At 58.1% G+C, this 16,879-nt stretch overlaps 6 protein-coding genes across 6 annotated transcripts; 4 read left to right on the plus strand and 2 right to left on the minus strand.

The window, feature by feature from the left end:
- The first annotated feature begins 308 nt into the window (after positions 1-308).
- On the plus strand, positions 309-1,698 carry CDEST_01359 (Putative High mobility group box domain-containing protein). Its single transcript, XM_062917518.1, has 3 exons — positions 309-514; positions 763-1,001; positions 1,059-1,698. Exons 1-3 carry the CDS (start codon positions 499-501, stop codon positions 1,656-1,658), a joined length of 855 nt encoding a protein of 284 aa, XP_062773569.1. The 5' UTR covers positions 309-498; the 3' UTR covers positions 1,659-1,698.
- A 1-nt stretch (position 1,699) lies between these two features.
- Positions 1,700-4,007, minus strand: CDEST_01360 (uncharacterized protein). The gene is made up of 3 exons (XM_062917519.1): positions 2,593-4,007; positions 2,174-2,525; positions 1,700-2,113 (listed from the first exon to the last, which is right to left on the minus strand). The coding sequence occupies exons 1-3, from the start codon at positions 3,715-3,717 to the stop codon at positions 2,040-2,042; spliced, it is 1,551 nt and encodes a 516-aa protein (XP_062773570.1). The 5' UTR covers positions 3,718-4,007; the 3' UTR covers positions 1,700-2,039.
- Positions 4,008-4,287: 280 nt separating this feature from the next.
- On the minus strand, positions 4,288-6,452 carry CDEST_01361 (Putative saccharopine dehydrogenase, NADP binding domain, NAD(P)-binding domain superfamily). Its single transcript, XM_062917520.1, has 5 exons — positions 6,134-6,452; positions 5,928-6,071; positions 5,374-5,719; positions 4,722-5,287; positions 4,288-4,664 (listed from the first exon to the last, which is right to left on the minus strand). Exons 1-5 carry the CDS (start codon positions 6,186-6,188, stop codon positions 4,507-4,509), a joined length of 1,269 nt encoding a protein of 422 aa, XP_062773571.1. The 5' UTR covers positions 6,189-6,452; the 3' UTR covers positions 4,288-4,506.
- Positions 6,453-6,967: 515 nt separating this feature from the next.
- Positions 6,968-7,880, plus strand: CDEST_01362 (Putative zinc-binding ribosomal protein; the record flags this gene model as incomplete). The annotated part of the gene is made up of 3 exons (XM_062917521.1): positions 6,968-6,985; positions 7,549-7,745; positions 7,817-7,880. 3 exons carry the CDS (start codon positions 6,968-6,970, stop codon positions 7,878-7,880), a joined length of 279 nt encoding a protein of 92 aa, XP_062773572.1.
- A 961-nt stretch (positions 7,881-8,841) lies between these two features.
- CDEST_01363 (Putative PHD and RING finger domain-containing protein) lies at positions 8,842-13,968 on the plus strand. The gene is made up of 2 exons (XM_062917522.1): positions 8,842-11,481; positions 11,555-13,968. The coding sequence occupies exons 1-2, from the start codon at positions 11,178-11,180 to the stop codon at positions 13,294-13,296; spliced, it is 2,046 nt and encodes a 681-aa protein (XP_062773573.1). The 5' UTR covers positions 8,842-11,177; the 3' UTR covers positions 13,297-13,968.
- A 243-nt stretch (positions 13,969-14,211) lies between these two features.
- CDEST_01364 (Putative large ribosomal subunit protein mL46) lies at positions 14,212-15,668 on the plus strand. Its single transcript, XM_062917523.1, has 3 exons — positions 14,212-14,354; positions 14,414-15,150; positions 15,226-15,668. The coding sequence occupies exons 1-3, from the start codon at positions 14,306-14,308 to the stop codon at positions 15,517-15,519; spliced, it is 1,080 nt and encodes a 359-aa protein (XP_062773574.1). The 5' UTR covers positions 14,212-14,305; the 3' UTR covers positions 15,520-15,668.
- The last annotated feature ends 1,211 nt before the right edge of the window (positions 15,669-16,879 follow it).

The following is a 16,879-nucleotide window of genomic DNA, read 5'->3' on the forward strand; positions in this document are numbered from 1 at the left end:
GCTCAAAAACAACAGTGTAAAATGTACCCTGTGTGTTGATGATGTGGTTGCGGGAGCTCCTCTTCCTCCAGGCCTCAAAAAAAAGTCTGGGTGCAGGTGCGGGAGAGCGTATTGCTGCAGCCTTGGTGGGTTGGCACCGGGCATGGCCAATCATGACGCCGCAGGCATGCCATTGATCCGATCCGGCGCATCTGGTGCATTCTAAATTTCGGGGGTGGTTCCAGCGGGAACAACTGGGTCCCCCGGCCTTTTCCAGGCTTGGTGTCCCTGTGAGACAGTGAGAGACAGCAGCTGCCAGCCTCGCACTTCCCAGCTGGCGCGGTCCATGTTGCTTGTTGGTCCCCGACGACAATCGCCCATATCTCACGTTCTCGGCAGCCTCTCACCACCTGGTTCCCTCCTCCAATTGCTCAGATCCGCGTCGCAGTCAGACCTCAACCACATTTCCCTCTCCTCTGACACGTCCAGCATCACCAAAACTTTCTTGATAGATACGTAATGGCTCCGCAATCCGGTACGTTTGTGACTCCCTTGAACTCGAGCAACCTACACACCCTCGCAAAGCTCCGCTTGACACCCGCCGCGAACCCCATCTCGTCGCAACTCATTCCCCCTACCTTTCTCCCCCCCCAAAAAAAGCCAATTCTTGCTCCCTCACTCTCTCTCCCACACAAGGACACGAACCGCAACTGCTCCAGACCATCCGCGAAATGCCTCCCAAGAAGATCATCCGAGCTAATCCACCCGCGATCGACCTCTCAGCGATCCCGCCTTCCCTACCTCCCTCCGTCGAAGAGGCCTACCGGAGAAAATGCGTCCAGCTCAAGCAGCGCACCGGCGAGGTCGAGGAGGAAAACGACGCGACCCGCGTCCGCCTCGCTCGGATCCGACGACAGATTGAGAAGCTGCGGCTGGAGAGAGCCTTCCTGCTGGAGCAGCTGGCCAAGAGAACAAGCACCAACGTGGAGGATTCAGACGGCAGCCCGAGCCCGCCACCGACTGTAGGCCCTCCGCCAAGCCCACCTCGACGACAAAGCAGGTTGCTGACACCATCTCAGCCGCAAGAAAAGCCTCTGCGTACGAAACGCGGCCACCGCAAGCCGTCGGTCCTCGCCGAGATCGACTCCGCCGCCAAGGCCAACTCCAGGCCGCTCAGTCAGACCGCCGCGACCATCTCGCCCAGTTCCGAGACCTTCTCCCACACCCAGGGCGGCGGCGGCGGCGGCCGTGGCGGCGACACACAGGCGTCGGCGCGCACTAACGGCATCGCGAAGCCGCCCAAGCGCCCTGGAAATGCCTTTGAGCTGTACTGTGCCGACACGCGGCCGGTGCTTGAGGAGAAGAGCAAGAACGACGCCGATGTCAATGTCGACGAGGAGCTCGCCCGCGGCTGGAAGGACCTGCCGGAGGGCGAGAAGGAGGAGTTCCAGACGCGCTCCGAGGAGGAGATGGCCAAATACCACAAGGACAAGGACGCCTTCGCCGCAAAGAGCAAAAACGCCGAGCCCAAGGAGGACGAGGAGGAGCGCGACAAGTCACCACAGGAGGCGCCCGCAGCATCGCAAGACGAAGATGTAGAGATGGGCAATTACGACACCGAGGAGCAGCCGGAGGACACCCCGGCTGCCGACGACAAGGACGACAAAGCGGATGACTGATGCGGCCCGACAAATGCCGCGTTGTAAGACGGAAGGAACTCAGGCGTTGGGGGGATGGGAAGGGCTTCGCGGGTAGAAAATTCTTTGCTTATTTGTACAACACGAGACACATTAATCGACTGCTGGAAAGAAGAATAAAAAAAAAGGAGGCGTTTGCTGCCGATTTGATTACACACCCCCCCGTTCTGCGCGATCTGCGCCGTGAAGCTCCTCTCTATTGCGCCGCATGACGGAGCTCCCGGGTGTTCTGTGTGGCCTGATTGTGATATACCTCCGATCGCCGAGCTTTTCCCTACCTGTGATGAATCGCTGCCGTAAGAAAGAGAAGAGACGAAACAAAGATGGCCCCCAACCTATGCGTACAGTAGTAGTACCATGTTGCTAATCCGATGCATACAAATCCACCACGATGTTGATGGCTGCGACGACAATCTCGGCCGCAATGAGTACAATTACTGCGCGGTTGTTAGCACAAATCCCGCGGCCGCGGCCGTCGAACCACGGGAGTCACTCACCAATCCACTCCAACTTCTCTCCGTGACCGTGACTGAGCTGGTCCTTCAGCACGGCCAACAAGTCGGCAATGACGTCCAGACGCTCGTTCAGGAGGCCGACACGTTGGTCCATCTCCAGGTAGCTCCGAACGGCCTGGTACACGGGTTCGAGCTGGGGCTCGACCCAAAACAGCTCCGGCGTGTCGAGCACGGAACCGTTGAGATGGATGTTGATGCGGAGAATGAAGAGCTCGCCGATCTGCATGTTGATTTGCGTGCGGCTGAGGGCGATCTTGCCCGTCAACGCGATCTGGGTAGGGATGTCTTTGCACGTGTCGACGGTCGAGGCGATCAACTCTTCAAACAGGGACGTCTGCCGTCTCGTCAGCATACCTGTACCTCATGCCGGGTTCGCGTTCCCCCCTTCCTCCCCTTCTTACCTTGACGCTCTGTGCCAGCGCGTGGGAGATGGCCAGCTTGGTCATGTAGTTCCGCTTGTCCCGCAGCGTGATGAAGTCGTTGTAGATACGCGCTTGGTATTCGCGCGTGTAGTAAAAGTTGAAGTGCTCCGTCTCGACGTCATCCACCGACAGCTTCTCCGTCTCGAACTTGGCAATCTCCTTCAGGAACCTCTGCTCCTGGGCCAAGGTCATGCCCCATATGACGACGACCCCGTAGTCGAATAGGAAGACCTCCGGGGTGTGGACCTGGGTGTCGAAGTCCGGGTTGGTCTCGACCAAGGCGTGCTCGTCGTTGCCTCCGTCGAACCCGTCGACAAAGCCAGAGTCCTGCCGGCCTTCCGACTGGAGGTCGATGAGGTTGTCGCGAGAGAAGCCGTTGTCCGAGACGTCGCCCGTCGAGTGCCGCCTCTCGTACGCCTGTACCGGGTCGGGTTGGGCGCCTACTCTGCGGTCGTGCCTGTTCTCGACGGTCTTGCTGTAGTCGTACGCCGAGTAGATGCACTCGTCGATCAGCTTCGGGTTGGCGCCCCTCGATTTGCCCCGGCCCTTGAGGAAACGCATCAGGCCGTCCATCTGGTACTTGTTGGCCGTGCAGTACGCCGTCACCCTCGGCAGCCGATCGCGGTCCGCCTTGCCCAGGCGCGCGGCATCTCTGCGCGCCGTGGGGTCCTTGATCCGGGTATACTGCGAGTACACGTCCCTGCCGCTCTCCTCGTCCGGGCTCTCTTCGTTGAGCTCGGGGTTGGGGAGCAGCTTGAGCTTTTGCGCATTCTTGGTGCTTCGCTGCGGACCGATCTTGGGCACCATCTGGGGTGGTATGTGGCTCGGCACCGCTCCGTGGCTGTTCCTCCTCCGCAGCTTGTTGTTGATGGAGGCCAGGGCGGAGCTCTGTCCGGGGCTCTGTCCGGGGCTCGCCGACAAGCTGTTGTTGCCATGGCCCGCCTTGGATCGTTGGAAGTCGGGCTCGGGCTCTATCGTCTTGGAGACGGGGTTCGGGTTGAAGGTGACGGTACGCGACGACTTGGGGCGGACCTCTGCCGTGGGGAGCAGTGGCGTGTTTTCGGTGGCCGAAGCCGACCCGGCGGCTGTTGCTGTCTGGTCCATTCTCGAAAGGCTTTCTTCTTCTTCTTCTTTTCACTGCCGGGGGGGTATCACAAAATAAAAAATAAAAATAAAAAAGGAGCTCGGAGATGTCGTGCGACTCAGATAATGAACGACAAGATGGTCGACCGTGTTATCGCATGTCGCAACGGGTCAGAATTTTGGTGGTCCTTTTTTTCCCCTTATTAGCTTGACGGTGTCTGGAAAAAGGTCATTGCCTGCGTTGCGTGGACGAGAGAGCGACAATGCTTCGGTCTGGGTCTGGGCCGTGTGCTGGATTTGCACCACGTCTGATGACGTCCTCAGTTTTCACGAATTGAGCCTCCCAGGGCCTGGCGCGAGCTGTGGGCTTCCAGTTCTGCGGGGAAAAAGCTGCTTTCGGCGCGCTAATTACCCGGCCACAGCCAGACACTGCTCGGTTACGTCTGTTCACCACGCTGGCTCGCTCCACTGTGGGAACATTGGGATTCACCTGTCCACTGGGAAATACAGCTGCATGTGCTATGCAACAAGGACGTGAACCCCCCTGGACCATCTTAAGCCCCCCCCCCGGCCATCTGTCATTCGGGTTGCATCTGACGATTCCCGGGCATGGCTGCGTTGACGGCGATGGCTTTCGCCTCGTGCAACTTGGCAGCTCTGCTCGACTTACACAAAAATGGCGTCTATTAACTGCCACATTCAGGCAAATATAGTAGCATCCTTATCACTAAACAAAAACTCACTACAGGCCATGGTTTCAACAGCACCGCCAAGGTCGAAACATGACTTGCCCCAGCCCAGGCCTCGTTGCTAGTTTTCCAGTATCTCCGACTCAAATTTGAAGTCAGCTCCCTGCAACCGGTCTATGAAAGGCTGCCCCAGGCACGACGGAGTAAAAACACCGCCGGGCAAGTCGACGTCCTCTTCCAGAAGCGTCGAGGCAGCCTGGGCCAACAGGACGGCCGTCACTGTTCTACTCGTCAGCAGTTTGACAAGCCACATCACGATTCGAGGGACAAGCTCACAGTAGTACATGCTGCCGTTGTACCACGCACGGCAGAACGCCTGGGGATATCCCGTCTCGGATCCCCTGTCCGGGATGGCAGTGCCACGATATTCGATCTCGTCCTTCTTGCACGCCTCCTTGTCTGGCCCCTCGCCGGGCTGGTAGACGAACATCCTGACCAGCTTCCGGAAGGGCGCCGCAGTCGCAAGCAACAAGCCAAAGAAGGCGAGGGCCCAGTGAATGGCGATTCCCCGGAGGTGGCCCTTGGCTCGCATGTACTCGTGGAACGAGAAGTTGGGTCCGTAGAACTGCTTCTCGCGCGAAGGCAGGGTTGCGAAGAGACCCCACGTTCTTTGGACGATGGGCGTGTCCGTCATCCCGGCAATGGACGTGGTCATCAGTCCCAGGTTCGGGACATTTCGCAATCCCACCAGCTTGGTGAGCAGGGACGTCTGCAATTGACCCTTGCTGCGGTTCGGGACGGGCGAGAGAGCATATGGCTTGTGCTGCTCCCTCACCTGCGAGAGGGTGAACGAGTCGAAGAGGCCGAGGACCGTCGCCAGGGTACCGCCCGACGGAGCCGCACTATCGCGGGATTCGGCGTCAGAGTTTTGACGTCCTGTCAAAGTCTCACCCGCCGGATGGGCGGCGAAATGGGAGGGAGAACCTACTCCAGCTGGTGGATAGACACCGTCACGGCACCGGTCTGGGCCGAGAGCCTCTCGCGGACCTGCTTTGCCAGCACCCACGTGACGAGGTCAGGCGGGGCGGACTCGATTCCGATCTGCGGAAACATCATCGCGCCCGTCTCCTGCGCGAGACCCTCGTACTTCTTGATCATCGTGCCGGTCCAGGGGGTCTCGCCGGTGACGTCCAGGTAGTGCGTGCCGTTCTCGGCGCAGGCTCTGAATGCATGCTCGCCGTACTGCGCGTAAGGGCCGACGGTGGTGATGAGGATGTACGTCTTTTTGGCGAGGGCCTCGAGGTCCTCGTCGTTGAGGCTGCAGATTTCAATTCCTGTAAGCCACGGTCAGCATTCTCGACGTGGAACTAGTCGGCCGCCAAGCCCGCATGAGGGATCCAGCCCCTCATCCATCCGTCACCACTTCTCCATCTGTCCGCGCAGGTTCTTGACCTTCTTCCCGGTGCGCGTGCGAGGACAGTCGCTCGGGACAAGGCACGCCCCATCTCCTGTTGGCGACGGCCCCGGGTTCCCGTCACTCACCAGGCTGCACTCTGTCGGGGCTCAGCTTCTTGCACTCGCCAACGAGGTGCTGAAGTTTCGACTCTGATCGACCTGCAACCGCCCATTTCAAATTGGTCGGCAGGTGTGTCGTGATGTGTTCCGCCACGAACGTCCCGGTGTATCCTGTTGGTCTTTAGTATTGGCGGTGGTTTCGTTCGACTGCGTACATCTCGGCTTATACGCACCAGTGGCACCAAAGACGACCAGGTCGTACTGGCGGCCATGCTGCTTGAGGGACATTTTTTTTCGCAAACGAAAAAGGGTTTTTCTTTCACAACACACACTCTCGAGAGAGTCTAGAGGATGAGGAAGGGGAAATGACAGTCAAACGTGCAGCAGTCTCAGACGGCCTGCCGAAGTCATGCGCAGCCGGCCATCGTTTACATATATAGACATATCCCAGGACGCCACGAAAAGTGGCACCCGATACCCGGCCCCTTTTACGAATGGCATGACGAGCACAATAGGCCCGTTTCGCGGTCCATTGGTGACACATGCCGTGATGCGGCCGTCAAGGACGCAAACTTTATGGTGTAGCGAGCGGCGATACCAACTCTTCGAGGCATCTGGCCCGCGCTCCATCGGCGCCCAAGCGCTTTCGTAACGACCTGCCGGACGTTGTGCTTTCCAAGTACGGCCTAGGAAAGGCCGAGCGGGCAGCTGTGACGCCGATCTCCCGGGCATGGCCTCCCCCTCCATCGTTTGAGCGCCAGCGCCGATGCGACTATGATGGATGGCAATGCGCTGTCTACCTATAGTCATGTGAGAGGTCACGTGAGAGTCGCTTCTTTCCGTTCCAAGGCCTTCCAGCTGCGTCAGGACTCAGGGCAGGCGCGCGAACCCCACACACAGCGGGTTTTTCACAGCGAGTGGCCCGTGCATCCTTCCACACGCACACAGCCCGGCCCTGAAATTCCACCACCATCACAAAAACTTTTATTGAGCAACCGCCCTGGGAGGAAACATCACTCGTCGCACTTCAAGTCAACGAACCCGTTCCCCCCCAACACATCGACAAAATGGCCAAGCGCACGAAGGTTCGTAATGCTCTGCACCCATTCCACCGAGTCCTGGCTTCATCGAATCCCCCCGGCGTCGTTCGATCTCCCTTACCCCGCGGTTCGACTTCCCGTTCGTCACCGGCGACAGTGGCAGTTGAGGCGTGAATCCCACGGGGTCGGGGGAGCAAGTCGATGGGATCGGACGACCGCTCCCGCAGCAGCGCCGAGCTTCCAACGAGCTGAGCACGAGAGAGATGAGCGAAACGAGAGAACCGGCGGCGACCACCATCCGACCTGGAAACCATCATCACCACGTCCTATGCTACCCATACACCTCGGAGACCATATGTTGGTTTGCGGCTGTCGAATCGCCCGACGGACCATTTCGGATTCAGCAACATGGCATTCGTGGGAATGCGGAACTCGGATTACGGCCGCTCCTCTCTCTCTCTCTCTCTCTCTCTCTCTCTCTCTCTCTCTCTCTCTCTCTCGTGCATAGCCGGGAATGCTTATAGCTTACTGCTGCCGGACAATGCCATGAAAGCCAGGACTCGCATCTCTTTGTTTCTCATCGATGCAGATAACTAACGCCCCTATAGAAGGTCGGAGTGACCGGAAAGTACGGTACCAGATACGGTGCTTCCCTGCGTAAGCAGGTGAAGAAGATGGAAATCTCCCAGCACGCCACCTACACCTGCACGTTCTGCGGAAAGCCTACCGTCAAGCGCCACTCCACTGGTATCTGGAACTGCAAGGGCTGCAAGAAGACCGTTGCCGGCGGTGCCTACACTGTCTCGTACGTGCACAATCCAGCGATGACCAGCCAGACGATAAGCAATGTGATGCTAACCGCGCACACACAAATAGCACCCCCGCTGCCGCTGCCATGCGCTCGACTCTCCGTCGCCTGAGGGAGATTGCCGAGGTTTAAGGGACGAGTTACGGAATGGTGGACGACTTCTGATTTGCATTTCGGGCGGGTGTATGGGAAAACCGGATATCATGCCTACATCCTGACGACGGCCTCAATGGAACGGGTCTTCGGTCAGCTGCCAGAGGGACCATTTGGTCAGCAATGAAAAGAACTTGACGTACAGCAACGTCCCCTCCCGGATCGCTACCGTTCTGAGATGTGCCACCTACATGTCCAGACAGGACACTTCGCGTGCAGTGGTGAACAGCGTGTTGAGGTCATTCGGGGGGGCCGCGCAGTTTTGGCCGGCAGGGACTGAACTCTGTATGCCGTCATGTAACCGCGTCTTGAGAGGTCGAGACGGCCCCCACCCAACAGAGATTTGCACTCGTCATAAGAGACGTCCACAAGGCTACGCAGCTGTGAATCACGAGATGTATGCCGAGTGATCTCCAGGCAAGGGACGACTCGCCGGGTTCGCTGACATGCGTCGAAAATCAAACGGCGCTCACACAGGGCCCTCCAATGATGTTGTCTCCCAGCGTGATCAAAAACCTCGATTCACAGCATTGCATTCGTCAACGGTGCGTGGCAGGCGATCGATGGGATATGCCCCGTTGGCTCATTGCTCGAGTCATCCAGGTGCCCTCTGGGTTGAACATGTACAAAACGTGGATGCGGCTGGCTCGAGCAGCCAATGAGAGTACCCGGCCGTGGTGGAAGGGGGTCCAAAGAAAAGATGGCGGTTTCGTGCCATGTAAGTCGGCGAGCTATGTATGTCACCACCGAGTCTTGTTTAAGAGAGGATGTCGCTCAAGGCGCCACATGAATGACAGCCGAGGACCCCATGTAAGCGTATTTCAATTGGGGGCATTCTCCCCCTTCCTCTTTTGATGGTAGCCGGCGGAAGTTTGCCGCCAATTACGGATAGAGAAGGAAAGAAAAAACTCAAGTTAACGAAATCAATTTCACATGGGTATAAAACGCCGCGTCGGCCGCAATTTGCCAGCCATCTTATGCTCCCTTCCCTCGGTAGTTACTCTGTACTTGGCAGCCAAAGGAATTTCGGCCGGGTCGAGCAGCCGTCGACGACATCAACTCGCTCGGGCACACCAAGGAAGAGACGGACTCTGGCTTGGGTCGCGACCTGACGCAGGCCAGGCCCGTCAACCAATCTTCGTCGGCCTCCGAGGAACGAGGGGCGTGAAGGTCTCACGTGTACCTTGCTTGAACGGGCACAGCAGGGCATCTTGGTCCCTTGTCCCCTTTCCCTTTCCCTTTCCCTTTCCCTTGCCTTTTGCCATTCCCTGGCCCCGCGTGCTCCGCCAGACTCCCGTGATAAGAAAAGTCCCAATTTTGGATTCGGAGACGGCACTCATTGTACCGTCGCCCTGACCCCCGTGCCAACGAGCGAATCTCCCGGCTTTTCATCCTCCAGCCATTGCATTCGCCTCGGGTTCACGTTGCCGTCGCTCGTGTCAACCCGGAACACACCAACACTACAAAACTCCCTACGCCGCCTTTCTCGGAGCTGTTGGAGTTTTTTGCTCATAAGAGTGCCTGACGTAAACCCCCCTCACTCCCCACCCCCTTCGGCCAAAGACGTCGCGTCTCGACACAAGACGGTACCAGATCTCACACATCTTACGCTCAGCTGGTCCAAAGACCTACCTGACCGTCTGACGTCGCACGAGCCAACCCATTGATTGAGTGTTTGACTCGCTCACTCACTCACTCACTCACCCACCCACCACCATCTGTCCATCCTTCCCATCCTCGGCCCCGCGACACAGCTCGCTGATTCCAGTAGTCCAGACCTCCCTTTGCCTACCTACATACCTACCTACCTTGTTGGTGGGTGGCCGAGAGACCCAGGAACCGTGAGGAGAAAGGGTCGGCAAACGCAAACTCCACGCAACGCAACCAAACCACGCAAGCTCCCCCGGTCTGCCGCCAAGTCAGGTACGTATCGCTTTGTTGTTCTTACCACCTCCCTACCTCGTCCGACTGAGAGGTTGCCGAGGGGGGGGCCCTTGGACAAAGGCGAGTTGCCAAGGGTCGTCTACTTTGGGGGAGAGAAGTTACCGGAAGTGAGAGTTGAGATGCTTCGGTGGGGGTTGACCTGCATCGATCCTTAGGGGTTTGTGCTCCTGCAGCGACCCTAGTGGACTAGTCTGGTCCGTTCCGGTGCCTCGACCTGCCTCCGATCCCAAATATGTGTCAGGCACTCACTTTTGGTGTGTTGCTGTCTGGCAGGAGTCTGGAGGTTTGCAGAGAGAGAGAGAGAGAGAGAGAGAGAGAGAGAGAGAGAGAGAGGTGTGTGTGTTTGTGGGTGTGTGTACTCTGTATCCGTACAGGCGTTGAATTCCAAGGGCGGCCCTGTCGCCATGTCCAGCCCAGTGGATCGCCCACGGTCTGCGAGGTGCAACTTGCAAGGAGCGTGGCGCACCGCTGCATCAGCCGGCCGTTGATTGGTCCCGGATGAGACCAGGTGCAGGTGTGCGTTAAGCTCGCCAAAAACCCGCTTCGGGGCTTTGGTTCCTCCAAACCTTGACTCTTGCAATTCCAGTCCCGTCGAGATACCTCACAGCCCTCAGCACACTTCTCTGCCTGGAGTGCCCCAGCACTCTAGCACTTCAGCACTTCCCCATCAGCACCACCAGCATCAGCACCACCAGCATTACCTCCACCAACGAAGCGCTTCCCCCCTCAGGCACTCTCATACCTCGCACCTCTCGCCTCTTCTCTTTTTCTCTCTCCCTCCTGTCTCACACAAGCACCACCATAAGCAGAAGTGCGAAATCCTCTCTCTCTCTCACCTCTCTCCTCTCTCCACATTGACCATTTGGTCTATTTCGTTCCGTTTTATTTTTCCATCCGTGTTCCCTCCGTTTGTTGTCTTTACCTGGCAGCGGCGAAACATCTCCCGAAGCGCCCCCAGCTGACTGACAGACGCAGAAACACACCTACTCACTTGCCTACCCACCTTCCACTCTTCCTCCCCTTCCCACTCTTCAGCAACTACCCTACCCAGTTGTAGCTGCGAGTGCCCCAACTCCTTTGCCGCCTTAGCAGCAGCAGCACCACCACCACCACCACCGCCGCCACCACAGAAGGACCCTCGACTTGACACCTTTTTTTGCCGCCCAAGACCAGCAACAAGGCAACCGAAGCTGTAAACAAAAGCACAACAATCACACAACAAGAAGAAGACCGTGAATCATTGTGCACTCCAAGGGCCATACTTTGGCTATCCCCCAGGACGATTTTTTATGAATTCATCACTCCGGAAGCGATACTACCACTGTTGCCACAATGACTGAACCGGATCAGTGCATCATATGCCTGGAGTCGCTGCAGCACCCCTCGTCGCAGCCAGACAGCGTAAACGGGGCGGGACCAGCAGCAACCACAACAACAAAACCAGCGGCAGTCTACCGTGCCATCGACTCAGACATCGAAATCCTCGAAGATCCAGAGTCCAACTTCATCGCTACTCTCGTGGGCTGCAACCACGTCGTGCATGACCAGTGCATCAGGAGCTGGGCCAAAAACTCCAACACTTGCCCCATATGCCGAACGCCTTTCAATGAGGTCAGTCTATCCTCTGAGCTCAACGGTACGTATCAAAACATCCCACCCCGCCGCACTGCAGCAGCAGCAACAGGAACTAACATGCTGGAAACCTATAGGCCCTGCCGTCGATTCCTACGCTGTCCAGGACAAGAAGCAAGAGCAGGAGTTCGACATCCACCGGTGGCTCGAAGAGAACCCCGATGACGAAGCGTCGGAGCCAAGCCCCGCCTGTCCCATTTGCGAGTCTTCCGACCACGAAGAGGTGCTGCTCCTCTGCGATGGCTGCAACGCAGCCTACCACACACACTGTATCGGCCTGTCCGGCGTGCCCCAGACCGAGTACTGGTACTGCTTCGAATGTGCCGAAAACAATGCGGGTCGGTCAAGCTCGAGCGAGGCTTCGGACGTCGAGGTGCAGGCGCACCCCATCACGCAGGCTGCTCGCTCGGCAGCCAACCGACGAAACGTGGTCGCCCGACGAGGCTTCTTGCGGACGCAGTTGCAGGCCAGGAACGCCCGGCGCGAGGCGAGATCTCTTGAGTGGCAGGGCGCCTGGGACCGGATTGCGAGTCGTATCTACGATGCTACTGACATCGACCTCGACAACCACGAAGACGAAGACCTCTTCCAAGGCTTCCGCCGGGCACAGGCGCAGAGAGAGCAGGTCCGCGAGACCCAGGAGCACCAAGACTGGCAGCAGCGCATGAACATCGCCAGCCGCCTAGGCGCCAGAGACATATTTGCACAGAACATCCGCCCAGCCGTGGGCTATCGCCTGGACGGTGTACCGGTCGAGCCGGTCGTCCAGTCTCAGCCTCCCCCGCCGCCTCCCGAGACTCGAGAGGAACAACAGGCCTGGGGTGCGCTCGAGAGAGCTCGCGACGCCGAGACCGCCCCCAACGCTCGTAAGCGAAAGGCGAGGTCCGTCACGGCTTCCCCCCAAGAGCCCGCTCAAGAACCCGAGCGCAAGCTCAAGCGACCTCGTACCCGCCGATTGCCTTTGCAGGGGGAATCTTCCGGGTCCGGCTCAGCCTCAGCCTCAGCCTCTGCCTCTGCCTCTGCTTCCGCCGCAGCTTCTGGCTCTGGTTCTGGTTCTGCTACTGTGCCAGACGCAGCTCCTACCTCTGCGGCTGCCGTCACACCGTCATCCGCGCCGACGACCGTGCTGGCGTCGAGGCCTCACTCGAACGGTGCAACCCAACGCGCCCAGTCTCCGATCAGCACGGAGCCTGGCCCGTCCTTCCTGTCGTCGCTGCTCAAGGAGGTGGAAATGAGCACTCCGTCGGATGACGAGACGGTGCGGAACTATTTCGGCACGCGTTCTGGCGTCGACCCGTCGTCGCCGGTGACGCCCCCCTCCCCCTCGTCACGCAACTCTCCGCGGGCGCTGTCCCTCACACCGCCACCACACCCCCGGCCTAGTTCGCCTACGTTATCATTGAGCTCTTATGTGGAACCGAGATTTCCCAAGGCCAACTACTCGCCGACCCGAAACACGGGCGACAGCAGCGACTCCGACAGTCGTTCGAACGGCGCTGAAATCCGCCAGCCTCGACCGCAGCGGCCGAACCGCCAGCGGCCCAACTTTTCTCGGTCGCAGGATTCGTCTCCCACGCGACCGGCCATCCCCTTCGAGACCAAGGAGAGAATCAGCGGCATCGTCCGGGCCGCTCTGAAGCCCCACTGGCGCGCTCAAGAGCTCACGTCGGAGCAGTACGCAAGCATCAACCGGGACGTCTCCCGGAAGCTGTACGAAGGTCTGCGCGATCCCCAAACCTTGGACGAGGATGCCAAGAAGGCGTGGGAGAAGATCGCTTCCAAGGAGGTGGCCCGTGCACTAGAGGAACTCAAGGCTTGATCAGTCGGTGTGTGGTGGCACGAATGGAATGGCGTTTTTTCTGGTGTTTGGCAGCGAACCGAGCGGTTTGATACCCGACACTCCAACTAGGGGAGGCTTGTTTGAAATCTTTCGGCATTGAATTATCTCGTGCATAAGGAATAGGCCTTTGTAAGTAACTCGTGGACTTCGAATTGCGCCAATAGCGAGCATCTCATCGACACCACGTTATGGAGACGCTCGAAGGGAAGCCGGACCGGCTCATTTTTTCTTCGATAGGTAGATAGACGACGATACGACGAATGGACATAACGACACTTCTTTCATGCTTGCGCGGTCGTGACAATCAAAATCGTGAGTGTTTCTGCAATGGCCAAGTCAGTGACATCAGGACCGATGCACACACACACACACAAGCCACAAGCGCACGAAAACAGGTAGCGATGAGTGGCGCGCAAATCTTCTCGGACGTGCTCCGCCGAGAGTGCGAGCCGTCTACTTTCGAAGCATTCGTCGCGCGACAGGAGCCCAGCATAATCAGCAGTGAAATCGCTGGATGTGTTGGCAGTAACTATCTAACAGTATAACCCAGTAAGAAATGCAGGTGCTGCTAGCGAAAAAAGACTGCTCTTTACTCTGGGCACCGGATAAATGATCAGGACGTTCTGGAGGCGGAACAGGTCTTGACGATAAGGAATTGGTGCCGTAAAGAGGAAAGGGAAGAAAGAAAAATAGAAACGGCCGGCCGTTGGAAAGATGATAAAGGCTCTGCGCCGAGCGCCCCGCTGCTTACGTGATCTGTCCGTGGCTGTTCAGGCGTCAAGTTGACCCGGCGCCTACGGGATCCGCTTACGCTGAGCCGCTGCCGTTGAGCTGTGAGCTGTGCGCCGCGTCTGTGGCGTTAGGTAAGCAGCAAGAGGTCCTTCTCGGTACGTACCCCGGCCGAGCTTTGCAGCAAAAAAGTTCAATCCATTCTGGAGATCTCGACAGAGGTGTCAATGAGGAGACCCAGTACACCTAGCCATTCACCATGACGGCCCCCAGCAGAGGCGCATTTGCCGCCCTCGGGCGTCTACGACGTGAGATTCTCGCTTCTTCTGCTTGGTCACCGAAGCAATTGACTAATTGATGCGGACAGCCGCCACCCCTAGAATCTGCCGACAATGCGCGAAGGTCCAGATCAGAGCTCCGACCCCCTCGCGGGCGTACTCGGGCGCCGCCGCCGCCGCCGCCGCCTCCTCGACGACGACGAACGACCCGACGACGGTGCCTCCATCGAATGTCGGCATTCCTCCCGAACCCAAGCCGGCAGGCCAGACGGCCCCCAACTACCACATCAAAGCGGGCGTGATCCTGACGCGGGCGCCGCTTCTCACGCGGCCCCTGACGTCGTTCGAGCAGGCCTACTTCTTCTACCAGAAGCGGCTCAACGAGCGGCTGACGCTGCCCTTCATCACGTCCGTCTACTTCAAGCCCGATACCCCCGCGCTCATCGACTGGAACATGAAGATGAAGGACCGCCAAGGCACCGTGGCCAAGGAGCTGGGCGTGTACAACGGCAAGGCGTCGCGGGCCTGGGACGACGAGCTGACGGTTGGCGACAAGCTGAGCCAGCACGACACGACGGTTGACTTGCTGCTGAAGGACTCCGTCATGCGCGTCAGTGACGACGCCGAGATCATCCCGGAAGAGGATCGGGCACCGCCCGAGCCCCTCGCGCCGCGGGTGTCGGAGGCAGACCTCAAGGGCGACACGACGAGGCTGGACCGCGCCATGGACCGCACGCTGTACCTGGTCGTCAGGAAGGATGGCAAGGACGGCGAAAAGTGGGAGTTCCCCGCAGCGGGAATGTCCACGGAGGAGAACCTCCACGAGGTGAGTCGGCTGGGGGGGGGGGGACAGTGCGCAGGATTGACACCGTGAGAAACGTACTGACTGGGAGGGGAACAGGCCGCGCAGAGGATTCTCGACGAGACGGCGGGCGTCAACATGAACACGTGGATGGTCGGCCGCGTGCCGGTCGCCGCCTACGTGAAGAAGCCGACAACCGCCCGGGAGGGCGCCGCGGCGGCCAAGGGGCAGAAGACGTTCTTCCTCAAGGGCCGCATCATGGCGGGCCAGGCGGACCTGACGGCCAACAAGCACAAGTACAAGAAGTTCAAGTGGCTCACGCGGGAGGAGCTCAAGGGGGTGCTAGAGCCCGCGTACTACCGCAGTGTACGAAACATGATGGCGGACCGGTAAAGCACGGGGGGTGCCGGTTTGGTATCCGGCCATCCCGGCCCTCTCCGGGCAAGGGGTGAGATAGTGTGGCGGTGAGAGGCAGAGGGGTGTAACGCTGTTGTATCATAGAAACTGTACAATCAAATCTTTCACTGGACGATGTCGGCCGGTTTGCGCTCGTTGGTCTCGCCTATGCTTGTGGCTACCCTTGGCATCCTTGAATGTTGGATGCCATCAGGACGGTGTCGAGTGTAGGCGGTGGAGGCCACCCTGACCTCCAACACTATCCTGCGGTACGGTTCATACATAACGATGCCAGTGATACGGATTGTCAAGACAGCAACAACAGATGCCGTTGGACTGCTTGGACTGAGCTGTGAATCGTAAGTGACGTGGACCTGTAAACCTACGTAGTCCTAGGGATCAACCGCCCCAGCTGGGGCAGTCTCCTGCACAGGGACGTACATCAACCGTAAGGGTCATTGCCGTCCTCGCCTCCCGTAGGAACCGGAACCCTCACCACCTCACCTTGAGGGTGGCCCCACCCACACTTTCATCCCAGGCGCTCGCTCCTTCCCGCCATAACATCCCACCAACCGACGAACGACCCCTTATATACAGAGACAAACTCATTGTTTCTCAACAGTCCGTGACGCAGCGGGATCAATAGACGCTTCTTTGATTGAAGGTCCCGGCGCACGGGTGTGTGGGTTCGAGTTCCACCGCCGTTGGTAAAATCCTTGCATCGTTACACCTGAGGCTGGTAAGAGCTTCCTGGGATTTTCATAGACTCCGCTGTCCGCAAGGACATGAGTTGAACTTTTTGATGTTTTCTTCTCTTGGATTCAGCCGGCTAGGCTCCTATGAGGAGGATCACATCGAACAGTTCAAGGTGGTGTGGCTGGCGGTAGTAGAAGCCTGCTCTGTAAGTGGACAAACATCAAGACCTGTACGTCTGCTTTTGCTATCTAGTGGTAAGTTAGATCAGCATATTCTTATTTAGAAATGTGCTTTTTAAATGGTCTTTTCCTCCCTCCCCAGGATCCTGCTATGTATGAAGTCGTACTGCTTGTAAAGAATGAATGGTCGGTTCTGAAGCATTGGTGTTGACTGACACGTCTTTTCCACATGCCCATGCTGTCTTCTCTAAGTAGAATATTCCTTTCCCAACGCCTTTATGATCGTTTACCCTGTTGTGGTTTTCACTCCTTCAAGGCTGAGATGGTTCGGCTCTCACCTAGGCTGGAGAAATCCACACAGAGTATGATCGGTTGTATTCAAGCAGGTAACGAAAAGGCTCCTTCCATCATCGAGAACCCTTACTATGCGTATTCATCCTCTCCTCCAGCCCACTCACTCACACACTCCCTTGGCCTTTTAT

The sequence above is a fragment of the Colletotrichum destructivum genome, chromosome 1, assembly GCF_034447905.1.
Source record: "Colletotrichum destructivum chromosome 1, complete sequence".
Taxonomy (NCBI): domain Eukaryota; kingdom Fungi; phylum Ascomycota; class Sordariomycetes; order Glomerellales; family Glomerellaceae; genus Colletotrichum; species Colletotrichum destructivum.

Bases quoted from the DNA above. Each gene is read 5' to 3' on its own strand.
- CDEST_01359 (XM_062917518.1), top strand. The intron at 1,002-1,058 runs GTAGGCCCTCCG...ACACCATCTCAG, and splicing joins GCCCGAGCCCGCCACCGACT to CCGCAAGAAAAGCCTCTGCG.
- CDEST_01360 (XM_062917519.1), bottom strand. From the start codon at position 3,717: ATGGACCAGACAGCAACAGCCGCCGGGTCGGCTTCGGCCACCGAAAAC. The intron at 2,526-2,592 runs GTAAGAAGGGGA...ACGAGACGGCAG, and splicing joins CGCTGGCACAGAGCGTCAAG to ACGTCCCTGTTTGAAGAGTT. The intron at 2,114-2,173 runs GTGAGTGACTCC...ACAACCGCGCAG, and splicing joins AGAGAAGTTGGAGTGGATTG to TAATTGTACTCATTGCGGCC.
- CDEST_01363 (XM_062917522.1), top strand. From the start codon at position 11,178: ATGACTGAACCGGATCAGTGCATCATATGCCTGGAGTCGCTGCAGCAC. The intron at 11,482-11,554 runs GTACGTATCAAA...GGAAACCTATAG, and splicing joins TCTATCCTCTGAGCTCAACG to GCCCTGCCGTCGATTCCTAC.
- CDEST_01361 (XM_062917520.1), bottom strand. From the start codon at position 6,188: ATGTCCCTCAAGCAGCATGGCCGCCAGTACGACCTGGTCGTCTTTGGT. The intron at 6,072-6,133 runs GTGCGTATAAGC...AAAGACCAACAG, and splicing joins GGTCGTCTTTGGTGCCACTG to GATACACCGGGACGTTCGTG. The intron at 5,288-5,373 runs GTAGGTTCTCCC...ATCCCGCGATAG, and splicing joins GTGTCTATCCACCAGCTGGA to TGCGGCTCCGTCGGGCGGTA.
- CDEST_01364 (XM_062917523.1), top strand. From the start codon at position 14,306: ATGACGGCCCCCAGCAGAGGCGCATTTGCCGCCCTCGGGCGTCTACGA. The intron at 14,355-14,413 runs GTGAGATTCTCG...TGATGCGGACAG, and splicing joins CGCCCTCGGGCGTCTACGAC to CCGCCACCCCTAGAATCTGC. The intron at 15,151-15,225 runs GTGAGTCGGCTG...GGAGGGGAACAG, and splicing joins CGGAGGAGAACCTCCACGAG to GCCGCGCAGAGGATTCTCGA.